Source organism: Lithobates pipiens, unplaced genomic scaffold (assembly GCF_037356315.1).
Source record: "Lithobates pipiens isolate NorthernLeopardFrog02 unplaced genomic scaffold, aLitPip1_a1.2 Scaffold_24, whole genome shotgun sequence".
NCBI lineage: Eukaryota > Metazoa > Chordata > Amphibia > Anura > Ranidae > Lithobates > Lithobates pipiens.
Genome location: NW_027507786.1, coordinates 16403147 through 16415350, shown reverse-complemented (window position 1 = coordinate 16415350; position 12204 = coordinate 16403147). Strand labels below are relative to the sequence as shown.

Here is a 12204-nt window from a genome sequence, read left to right as displayed (position 1 = left end):
TTGTCTTCTCTCCATAGTACTGATTTCTTGGTGGTGTGATTGCATATTGGTAAATATATTGCTACATTTTTGTAAGTAACGTATAAATATATCTGATTATATAAAAAAAAAAAATTAATGTAGTAATGTCCTTCCTGATGAACCCAGTTATGGTGAAACATGTTGAAAACACTACCCAAATGAAGATATCTGTATAGAATGAATGACTGCACCAAATGCATACTGGAGGTTTTATATATGATTGTGATGTTAATATATGTTGGCTCCGCTAAAGTTCTGCTTTCTTTTACTATATTTAGGACATTCACAAACTTACCATCAGTAGCCACCAGGGAGCTTATTAATGAAACAATCAAGAATGCTATCATGATGCATGATGCAATAAAAATAAACCTCAAAACATTATGTATCCATGGCCTCCTTCCTATAAAAGAAAAGCACAATAAAAAAATTTTTAATTCTATATGTCTCAAAAACTTCCTTAACACTTCTTTACTGACTATAAACCAATATCTATAACATTTGTTTTATTTAAAAAAAAAATCCCGACCACCTCATGCATATATACTGCGGCAGAAGGGCACGTACAGGCAGAATCACGTACCTGTATGTTGCCCTTTAAAAGGCGGTTTGCAGGCGTTCGTGCCCACCGTGAGCTTCGTGAGTGTGATCGTGGGTCCTGCGGACTCGATGTCCATGGGGATACCCGCGATCGCCTCATGGAGAGGAAGAACGGGGGAAATGCTAATGTAAACAAGCATCACCCTGTTCTGCCTAGTTACACTGTCACTGATCACGGCTCCCTGTAATCTGGAGCGGTGATCAGTGTTTCACACACAGCCCCTCCCCCCACAGTTGGAATCACTCCCTAGGACACACTTAACCCCTACAGTGCCACCTAGTGGTTAACCCCTTCACTGCCAGTCACATTTACACAGTAATCAGTGCATTTTTAATTGCACTGATTGCTGTATAAATGTGAATGGTCCCAAAATTGCCCCAAAATTGTCCCATGTGACCGCCAAAATGTCACAGTCATGATAAAAATCGCTGATCGCCGCCATTACCAATTAAAAAATATATTAATAAAAATGCTATAAAACTATCCCCTATTTTGTAAACGCTATAACTTTTGCACAAACCAATCAATAAATACGTATTGCACATTTTTTTTACCAAAAATATGTAGAAGAATACGTATCGGCCCAAACTGAGGAAAAAATGTTTTTTTTATATATTTTTTGGGGATATTTATTATAGCAAAATGTGAAAAATATTGTGTTTTTTTCAAAATTGTCCCTATTTTTTTATAGTGCAAAAAATAAAAACTGCAGAGGTGACCAAATACCACCAAAAGAAATCTCTATTTGTGCAAAAAAAAAAGGACGTCAATTTTGTTTGGGAGCCACGTCGCACGACCGCACAATTGTCAGTTAAAGCGACGCAGTGCCGAATCGCAAAAAGTGCTCTGGTCTTTGGCCAGCCAAATGGTCCGGGGCTGAAGTGGTTAACAGCTACATATCTTAAACTGTGAGGATCAGATTGTACAGCTCTCCATACTCTCTTCAAGAAGGAGTTTTTTTTTTATCATGCTCTGCCCCAGGATGCCTCTCGGCTGGTGAAGAGGGAACTGGTCTAGGTTCAGATCTCAGGAGAATCCACAAACACACAAAGTCTTTGAGAGTCGAGTTTTTTTCAAAGCTATTTTGCATGCTTTAGGTAAAGACCGGGAGGAACACCAGGGATTTCACACAAAAGAAGCAAAACAAATAGAACAGGAGACTTCCTCATACAAGTACAGGCGGTCCCCTAGTTACAAACATCCAACTTACAAATGACTCCTACTTAGAAACAGAAGGAGACAACAGAAAGTGAGAGGAAATCTACCCCTGGGAAGGAAAATTCACTTCTGTTAGCCCTTGCACACATGGTCGGACATTCCGACGGAAAATGTCCGATTGGACCGTGTTGTCGGATAATCCGACCATGTGTGGGCTCCATCAGACTGTTTCTGTCGGAATATCCGACCGACAAAGTTTTAGAGCTGGGCTATAAAATTTTCAGACAACACGATCCGATCGGACTTTGTCCAATCGTTTTGTAGAGAATTCCGATTGGACAAAGTGCCACGCATGCTAAGATCAAATTCCTAGACCAAAGCTATTGGCTACTAGCCTGAACGTAGTCCCGTCGTAACGAAATAACGTCATCACGTTACGAACTATCGGATTTTCCGACAACTTTGTCCGACCGTGTGTATGCAACACCAGTTTCGGACAAAATCCGTCAGACAAAATCCGATGGATTTTGTTGTCGGAATGTCCGACCGTGTGTACAAGGGCTAAGAGTTATAATGGGAAAAAGGTGTCTCCACTGATGCTTCATCACCAATCCTTGTTTCCACAACAACACTAAATGTTCAAAATCTAATTGTCATCGGGAAAGAAAGTGAGGTGAAATCTTCTGAACAGGGCCACAGACAGCAAAACAAGTGTTACAGGGGTGATAACCCTTCCCTATGTTATCCAAAAAGCTTAAAAATAGTTTTTTGGGCTGCAGATACACTTTAAAAATGTACCAGTTCCGACTTACAAACAGATTCAACTTAAGAACACACCTAAAGACCCTATCTTGTTTGCAACCCAGGGACCGCCTACATGGTACAGCAACAACATATCAGGAGTGTAAAATATTCGGTTTTACATATTCTTAAAGGGTGAAATCAAAAATACACTTTTCCTTTCAAGGGATGGTTCATCATCAGATTTTCATCACTATAAGGAATGCAATAGGAAGTGTAAGCCCTTGTACACACGGTCGGACATTCCGACGGAAAATGTCCGATCGGACCGTGTTGTCAGATAATCCGACCGTGTGTGGGCTCCATCGGACTGTTTCTGTCGGAATATCCGACCGACAAAGTTTTAGAGCTGGGCTATAAAATTTTCCGACAACATGATCGGACAAAGTGCCACGCATGCTCAGATCAAATTCCTAGACCAGAGATATTGGCTACTAGCCTGAACGTAGTCCCGTCGTAACTAAATTACATCATCACGTTACGACTGATTGGATTTTCTGACAACTTTGTCGGACCGTGTATATGCAACACCAGTTTCGGACAAAATCTTGTCCGATCGTGTGTACAAGGGCTAAGAATGCAATCAGGGTGGCTAAAAAAGACTATGAGAAACAAATAGCAGAGGAGAGCAAAAAAAAAAAATCCCAAACTTTTTTTTTTTTTTTTTTTAGATCTTCACAGTAAAAAAGTGAGATCAGAGTACATTGCCCACATAAAAGAAGATGAAGGGAGGATGGTTACAGATGACACAAACAGTTTTTACACAGGAAAATGAGGGGTATACCGACCACGACAGTACTGTTAGTAACACATCACAGGACGTTGATTGTGGCTAACAGAGGCCAGATTAAAAAAAGACTAGATAAGCTTAACACAAATAAATCACCAGGACCAGATGGCTTACACCCGAGAGTCCTCAGAGAACTCAGTCAGGTTATAGCCAGACCATTGTTCCTAATATTTGTGGACATCATAATTGGTACCAATATTCAAAAAATTCCTAGAAACTACAGGTCAGTCAGCCTAACATCAATAGAAGGTAAATTATTGGAGGGGATGATAAGGGACTATATCCAAGAACTATATCCAAGAATTTGCTGAAGAAAAGAATAACATTAGTAGTAATCAGCTTGGGTTTACAAAGAGTCGTTCTTGCCAGACCAATCTGCTAACATTCTATGAGGATGTGAGCTGCCATCTAGATAAGGGGAGACCTGTGGATGTGGTGTATCTGAATTTTATAAAAGCATTCGATACAGTCCCTCAAAAACACTTAATATACAAGCTGAGGTCTGTAGGCATGGACCATAAGGTTTATTCTTAGATAGAAAACTGGTTACAGGGTCCAAAAGGTGGTGAGTGGTAAGTGGGGTAGAAGACCTCACAGTTTTTTATATCACACAAACCCCTACAAAGGTCCCCCAAAATACACAGAGACTCTTGGAAGGGTCCAGCCTTTTTTCGCCTGCCCAGCAGGGCTGTCCCTGGAGCCCGCGGCCGCTTAGCTGGGCTGTTTCTGAAGCCCACGGCCTCCCACTCAGCTTATTCATAGCAGCCCATTCAGTTCACAGCATGGCTGGGGGGCAGAGACTAGAGGTCAGCTGACTGGTGAGGAATGTAAAGTGGGAGGGGCTTTAGGAGACCCTGATTTTGGCACTGCTACGAGACACCACAAAGTTGAAGACACAGTGAGTAACACTACCTGTGATGAGAGTTGCCATTAAAAATCCCCACTACAGTTCTTAGATCAGCAGATGACCTTGATCCAGAGCACCTAAGTTGGCTGATCAGAACTCACCGCCAGCACTGCCACTCATTCCAACTCCCCGGCAGCACTGCCACTCATCCCAACTCACCAGCAACACTGCCACTCATCTCAACTCACCAGCAGCACTGTCACTAATCCCATTCCCCCCACCCCCCACCAAGGAGTAAGAGAAGGAACAAAAATATAGAGTACATGGAAGGGAGAGGAAAAGAGGGTGGTGAACAAAGAAAAATGGAGAGAAAGAATAAGAGAAAGAACAAGAAAAACGTCTAGAGAGAGGGATGGGGGAAAAAAACAAGAACTTAGGATATAGTGAGATAAAAGGGAAAGAAAGGAGAACAAAGAGAAAGAGTTGGACATCCTAAAATGCACTATAAGGGGTTTTAATACTGTACAAGTGGAATGGATTCCGGGAGCATGTTGGAATTGAACATGAATTAATGCCTAATTGGAGGGGACACATATGTATGTATATGTTATGGTATAGTGTGACCTATGTGTATTGTAGGCTAGTAATATGGGCAAGAAAGGTCCTCATTGAAACTCGGTAGTTGAGAGCTGGGTGACATGTTGCTCTGAATGTATGCTGGTGAATGGTGAGTGAATGGACATCCCTTGCCTGTACTGTGTCCTGTCCTGAAGATACCGGAAAGGAGAAGATACCAAAGATACAGAAGGGTGACAGGGAAGCTGTCACTGAAGAAGGATGGTGATGTGTCACTCAGTGGCAAAGCGGCACGTGTTGGGAAGCATCACACAGTAAAACAATTATGAACTGCTCCATAGGACCTGTTTCTGCACATGTTGAAAAGCACAACGTGGTTGGACCATTGTGGACTGTTCTATGGGAGATGTCTCTGGAGCGCATGTTGAAAACCACCACACGTTACACAAGCTAAGGACTGTGCCACAGGTACTGGTTCGGAGACACATGTTGGGGAACGACACGCGTTAAGACGGTTATGGACTGTTCAATAGGAGCCGTATCTGAAGAAGGGTGGTATGCGCCTTTTAGGCACAAAGCGGGGGTAAGTTGGAATTGAACATGAATTAATGTTATATATCTAAAGTTTCTCTACATCTGTTTCTACAACCAAGCTCAGCCATATTAAAGGTATAGAGGAATGTGGCACCAAACAGAATCTGCATAGCAAAGGAGTTATCTTCAGCCCACCTGGTGTGCATGAAGCTTCAAAAAAATTGATGATGAAGGCGGCCCAGGGAACATCGACTGCAATACAGTCCCTAGAAGCCAAGTATGGCAGAACAGTCAGTAATATAAAGAGGGCTGTCATGTGAACACTGATTGGTCCAAAGCAAATGGGACTGGCAGTAGGATGCGGTTTGGATGGTGTGTGTTTGTAAAAAGGGAATGATTGAAGAAAACTTCCTCTCTTTCCACCATGAGGACAGCCACGAGGATCTGCTAAGTATTGCTTATATTGTATTCTGATTGTATGCTATGTACTCTTGTAATTTCTAACAATACCTTATATAAGCTTTCTTATTTCCTTGGGAAATAAATGAGATTTGATTGATCTTAGACCGTGTATTTGGTTTCATAGCTAACTTTGTGGTATTGTGATATTAACGATAGCATGTGCTCAGAGTGTTAATAGACTAACTAATCTATAGGGACTAGACAAATTAATACATAGCTGATAATAATAATAGTTTGGATTTATCAGTTACTTCAGAGCGCTAAATATCTGTGGGTTACAGGTGTAAATTGCTTGTCTTGCCTTGGGTGCTGACAACTCATGCTATGAAAATAATTTTACTGTCACAACTTTGGAAATTTTATCAAGGGGTCACAACACTAGAAAGGTTGAGAACCACTGGTCTAGAGGATCTTCAGGTTCCTAATCAATCTGATATCACATGTTCTGGTATCTGAGGTTGTGTAATAGTGCTCATGACAAATAAACACCTTACATTGTATATGGACTTCCACACCAAATGTCAGGAACTTACCTTTATTAAAATACTTCTTCAAAAAGTATGTTAAAAACGTTATTACGCAAAAAGCAAACAAAGTAAAGACAATATCCTTTAATGGGCTCCAGCCTAAAAAAGAAAAACACAATAAACACAATTTCAATGCCACATGTCTGATGATCTGAACCCCAACACTTCTACATCTACTGACTGTGCATTTATCATTGCATTTGTAACATTTATTTTACTTCCATCAGCTGATCTTACAATATGATCCAAACCTACAACTCTTCAGAACCCAAAAATATTACACATTTATTTTAGCGAGTAGGGATGAGATTCTGGTTTGGATCAGTCATGAGCTCAACCCAAAAACAGCCTGTTTGTGGTTTGGCTAATAGGCCATAAAAAGGGGTCAGATATAGGATTGCCACCTGTTCATCATTCCAAACCGAACACTTTAGCACACAGCGATTTTTTTTTTTTTTGCAGTATACTATACACTACAGGATTGTAAAAGACCTTTGACACTTCTGGGTGCCCCGAGAAGAGTAATAATGTGGTGCACACAGCACGCTGGGACAAACAGGGGATGTGCAAGGACTGCAGGGGGTGGTCAGAATGAAACCCCCACCCATAAATATGGGAACTTTCATCCCTCCCACCTCTAGATAAGGAAGACCCATAGCTAAGAGAACTTTAGGGGGGTGATCAAATGGGAGTACAGGAACTCCCCTCCCACCTGCTCCAGTAAAAAAAGACCCCAGCTGGGAGGACTTCAGGGGGGGATGATAAGAGGGGACCCTCTCCAGGAACATAAGAACCCCCTTCTGTTAAAGATTACCCCAGCTGGGAGGACTTCAGGGGGGGAGATAAGAGGAGACCTCTCTCAGGGTGAATTTTGGGATTGTATACAGTCTGCAGTGGCAGAGAAATTAAATTGCACAGGTTGCCTCACAAAGATGTGGTTGTGCAAAATTCTAAGCCCTATTAAGGCCGCTATAGCAGAAAGTATGCTACAAATATCCATGCCACAATCAACACCCATAATGATAGAGCGTAAAGCACTCGTTGATGAAGTATGGTCTTCTTCCACAATGATAAGCTTTTGTTGATGAAGGATGAAGAATAATAGAGCGTAAAGCTTTTGTTGATGAAAATTGGTCTTTTCCCCCAATGTTAGAGCATAAAGCACTCATTGATGAAGGATGGTCTTTTTCCACAATGATAGAGCGTAAAGTGCTCATTGATGGAGGAGGATCTTTTCTACAATGATAGCGTGTAAAGCGCTCATTGATGGAGGAGGGTCTTTTCCCATAATGATAGAGCATAAAGCTTTTGTTGATGAAGATTGGCCTTTTCCCACAATGTTAGAGCATAAAGTGCTCATCGATGGAGGAGGATCTTTTCCACAATGATAGAGCGTAAAGTGCTCGTTGATGGAGGAGGTTTTTTTTCCACAATGATAGCGCGTAAAGCGCTCATTGATGGAGGAGGGTCTTTTCCCATAATGATAGAGCGTAAAGCTTTTGTTGATGGAGATTGGTCTTTCCCCAAAATGATAGAGCGTAAAGCGCTCATTGATGTAGGAGGGTCTTTTGCCACAATGATAGAGTGTAAAGCACTTGTTGACGTACTCCAGGATGACAGAGACCTCGTCAGCAGACCAATTTACAGTAAGGCCGCGTACACACGGGCGGACTGTTCGCCCAACCTTGTCCGCTGAACAGTGTTTGGGCGGACAGTCCGCTCGTGTGTGGGCTTTCAGCGGACAGTTTCAGCGGACAGTTGGACGGACAAAGTCTTTCGGAAATTCCGAAAAACTGTCCGCTGAAACTGTGTTTGAGCGAACAGTCCGCCCGTGTGTGGGCCTGTCCGCTGTACTTTCGAAATGAGCGGACTGTTCCCGCTCGGAAAGTCCGCCCATTTCGAGCGCGTGTACAGGTAGGCGGGGCCCGCGAAGGAGACGTCGCGGGCTCCGCCGCCTGGAATGGGCTTAAAGGGGAACCCCAACGCCGAAAAAAATCGGCGTGGGGGTTCCCCCAAAGTCCACACCAGACCCTTGTCCGAGCACGCTACCCGGCCGGCCAGGAAAGGGGCGCGAGCGAGCGCGCCCCCCCTCCTGAGCCGTACCAGGCCGCGTGCCCTCAACATGGGGGGGTGCCTTGGGGAAGGGGGGGCCGCGCGGCCCCCCCACCCCAAAGCACCTTGTCCCCATGTTGATGAGGACAAGGGCCTCTTCCCGACAACCCTGGCCGTTGGTTGTCGGGGTCTGCGGGCGGGGCCGCGCGGCCCCCCCTTCCCCAAGGCACCCCCCCATGTTGAGGGCACGCGGCCTGGTACGGCTCAGGAGGGGGGGCGCGCTCGCTCGCCCCCCTTTCCTGGCCGGCCGGGTAGCGTGCTCGGACAAGGGTCTGGTGTGGACTTTGGGGGAACCCCCACGCCGATTTTTTTCGGCGTTGGGGTTCCCCTTTAAGCCCATTCCAGGCGGCGGAGCCCGCGACGTCTCCTTCGCGGGCCCCGCCTACCTGTACACGCGCTCGAAATGGGCGGATTTGCCTCCGCCTTACGTGGGCGAGTCCGTTCATTTCAAAAGTTGAGCGGACTGTTTGGCAAACAGTTCGTTGAAACAGTCCGCTCGTGTGTGGGCAAGTCCGCTCATGCAAATTTTGAGCGGACTGTTTGCCGAAACTGTTTGACGAACCAGGTTGGGCAAACAGTCCGCGCGTGTGTACGCGGCCTAACAGGTTATCTAAGCTTTATCCATATAAGATGGCTGATGTATGTTTATGCACTGCACTTCCAAGTGTGGATGCTGCCCTCTAGTGTCTGGTGCAGCAAGTGTCTTGGCCTTTTTATAACTCGGTTGCTTTCAGAGATCCTATGGATGAGAAATGTATCCAGTGACTGAACTTTTAAAACAATGAGTTAAACCTCCACCAAGCAAAGTGCCCCCTCACCTCCATGTAAATAAACAGTAAGCTTGTATCTCCTCACAACCCAGTCAGGCAGCTCCACTCCTCGTTTCCTCCCTTGCTAGTGAGATAAGGATTCAATATAAATAGAAGTAGGCTGTTATCTCCTCTCCACCTGGCCAAACGGCTCCAATCTTTCTCTACTCTTTGATAAATGATCCCGTGCTCACAGCTCTCCTCGGATTATATACATATTGAAGTAGAAAGGACAAACATAGTGTACTTTGTATGGAAAAGTTTATTGCCAAACCCCGCTTTAAATTGCACTTACAAGAATTCAATAAAAATTTGTATGTAGTAGCCGACCCGCCTCACCACCTCACCACCAGGAGAGACTCGGGTAAACGTCACAGAACTCTACCTCTCTCCTACACGAGTATCACCAAGTGATAGGCTTCCTCAGTAGTAGTGAGAAAGATTGGAGTCATTGCTCAGATGGAGATAACAGCCCGCTTCTATTCATATTGATTCCTTATCTCACTAGGGAGGAAACGAGGAGTGAAGCTGCCTGACCGGGTTGGGAGGAGATACAAGCTTACTGTTTATTTACACTGAGGTGAGGGGGCACCTTGCTTGGTGAAGGATTAACACACAAATGTTCAGAGGACTGTACACATTGTTATTTATTTATTCACTTATTGACTGTTTTTGGATACATTAAAGCAATTCACGGGGGAATTTATTAAAAGAGGACTGTTTTTCTTAGTTTTTGGGTATTATATAAATCTTTATGAATTAGTATTATTATTATACAGGATTTATATAGCGTCAACAGTTTGCACAGCACTTTACAAAATGTGGGCAGACAATACAGTTACAATACAATTCAATACAGGAGGAATCAGAGGGCCCAACTCATTAGAGCTTACAATCTAGAAGGGATGGTCAAGTGGGACAAAAGGTAACAGCTGTGGGGGGATAATCAGATGGAGAAAATGAAAATACCATTGTTAGGTGTGGGTAGGATAGGCTACTCTGCATAGGAGGGTTTTCAGAGATCATCTAAAAGCTAATAGAGTAGGAGATAACAGACACATTGTGGTAAGGAGTTCCATAATATTGGAGAGGCTCTGGAAAAGTCCTGGAGGCGAGCATGGGAGGAGGTGATGAGGGAGCTAGAGAGCAGGAGGTCTTGAGAGGAATGAAGAGAACAAATAGGTTGGTATTTAGAGACTAGGCTAATGATGTAGCTGGGGGCAAAGTTGTGGATGGCTTTGTAAATAGTTAGTATTTAGAATTTAATTTGTTGGGTGAGTAGAAGCCAGTGGAGGGATTGACAGAGAGGAGAAGCAGACACAGAGTGATTGGTAAGGTGGATGAGTCTGGCAGCAGCATTCATGAAGGATTGAAGGGGGGTAGAGTATGTAGAGGTAAGCCAATGAGGAGGGAGTTGCAGTAATCAAGGTGAGAGATGACCAGGGAGTGAATTAAGAGCTTTGTTGTGTCATTGGTTAGAAAGGGGCATGTTTTGGAGATTTTGCGAAAGGTTGAGGCGGCAGGATTTGGACAGTGATTGGACGTGGGGCTTAAAGGAGAGTTCAGAGTCCAGGACTACACCTAGGACCTTTGCATGCAGGGATGAGCTTATAGTTGTGCCATCGATTTTGACAGAGAAATCAGGGGAAGAGGCACGTGGGGGAGGAAAAATGATAAGTTCAGTTTTGGATAGATTAAGTTTGAGGAAGTGATGTGACATCCAGACTGATATATCTGATACAGGAGGAGACTGAAGGATTGAGCTGAGGGGTAGAGAAATAGATTTGAGTGTCATCAGAGAGATGGTATTGGAAGCCATGGGTAGCCATCAGCTGATCCAGGGAGGAGGTGTAGATTGAAAATAGGAGAGGTCCAAGAACAGAACCTTGGGGGACCCCAAGTGAGAAAGGAAGAGAGGAGGAAGTAGAATTGTAAGTAACGCTAAAGGTGCGGTTGGATAAGTAGGAAGAGAACCAGCAAAAAGTACAATCACATAGACCAAAGGCAGTTTTTTGAGGAGGAGCGGGTGGTCAACTGTATCACAGGCAGCAGAGAGATCCATGAGTAGGAGTACAGAATAGTGTCCATTGGTTTTGGCTGTTAGTAGATCATTTGTTAGTTTTAGGAGAGCAGCTTCTGTGGAGTGTTGAGGACGAAATCCAGACTCAAGGGGATTAAGAATTCTATTATCAGCAAGGTAGTCGCTCAGTCGGTTGTAGACCAGACGTTCAAGGAGTCTGGATAAAAAGGGGATCAGGGAGATGGGGTGTAGGTTGGTAAAATTGGATGGGTCCAGTGAGGGATTTTTAAGTTTGGGGCTGGCAATTGCATGTTTTAGAGAGTTGGGGAAGAGGCCGGTTTTTTACAGACAGAGCGGGCATTCCAAAGGGCGCAGGAGAAATGGAGTCTGGTCTTGGGAGGAAGAGAAATGGGAATTAGATTGTGTGCATTGTGGCTGCAGCCAGCGTGTGTAGGGTAATGGGTGCCTTGAGTACAGTTAAATGAAGGAGGCCCATGGTTTGGGGATACATCACCAGAGGTTAGGAATTCATTATTGAATATATTTTTATTTTGATGTGCTACACTGATTTATATATACATTTTTTTGAGGTGTTTTGAAACTTACAATGGTTGGCAGGTCAGTATATACACTTATTCATTATTTTTTTTCCTTTATTCATATATGAAAGAAGTTTGTTGTGTTTGCTCAGCAAAAGCGTTCTCTCCTGTGTTCCCTGCTCTATCCAATATCCTTTACATTTTACAGTCAGCCCTAGAGGTTGGACTGTCATACAACTACATTTAAGGTGCAGATCTCTATTTTATCTTTTCACGGGCTGCAGATGGGTGCAAAAGTTGGTGACTAGATGCTTCTTTCAGATGACAATCTATATATGATCTTGAAGGAAATCCTTGTTCCCTCTGTGGGACTTGGATCTTAGAGCACCCTTTGCTGCAATAGGTTT

General features: G+C 43.9%; 1 protein-coding gene across 1 annotated transcript in view; it reads right to left on the bottom strand.

The window, feature by feature from the left end:
* The window catches only part of LOC143929576 (uncharacterized), a 153518-nt gene that overhangs the window by 116600 nt on the left and 24714 nt on the right, over positions 1 to 12204 (bottom strand). Inside the window, exons 4-5 of the mRNA XM_077453456.1 lie at positions 6324 to 6416; positions 317 to 424 (exon numbers count right to left, since the gene is read on the bottom strand). Coding sequence (XP_077309582.1) covers positions 317 to 424; positions 6324 to 6416 — 201 coding nt within the window. The remainder of the gene's footprint in view (positions 1 to 316; positions 425 to 6323; positions 6417 to 12204) is intronic.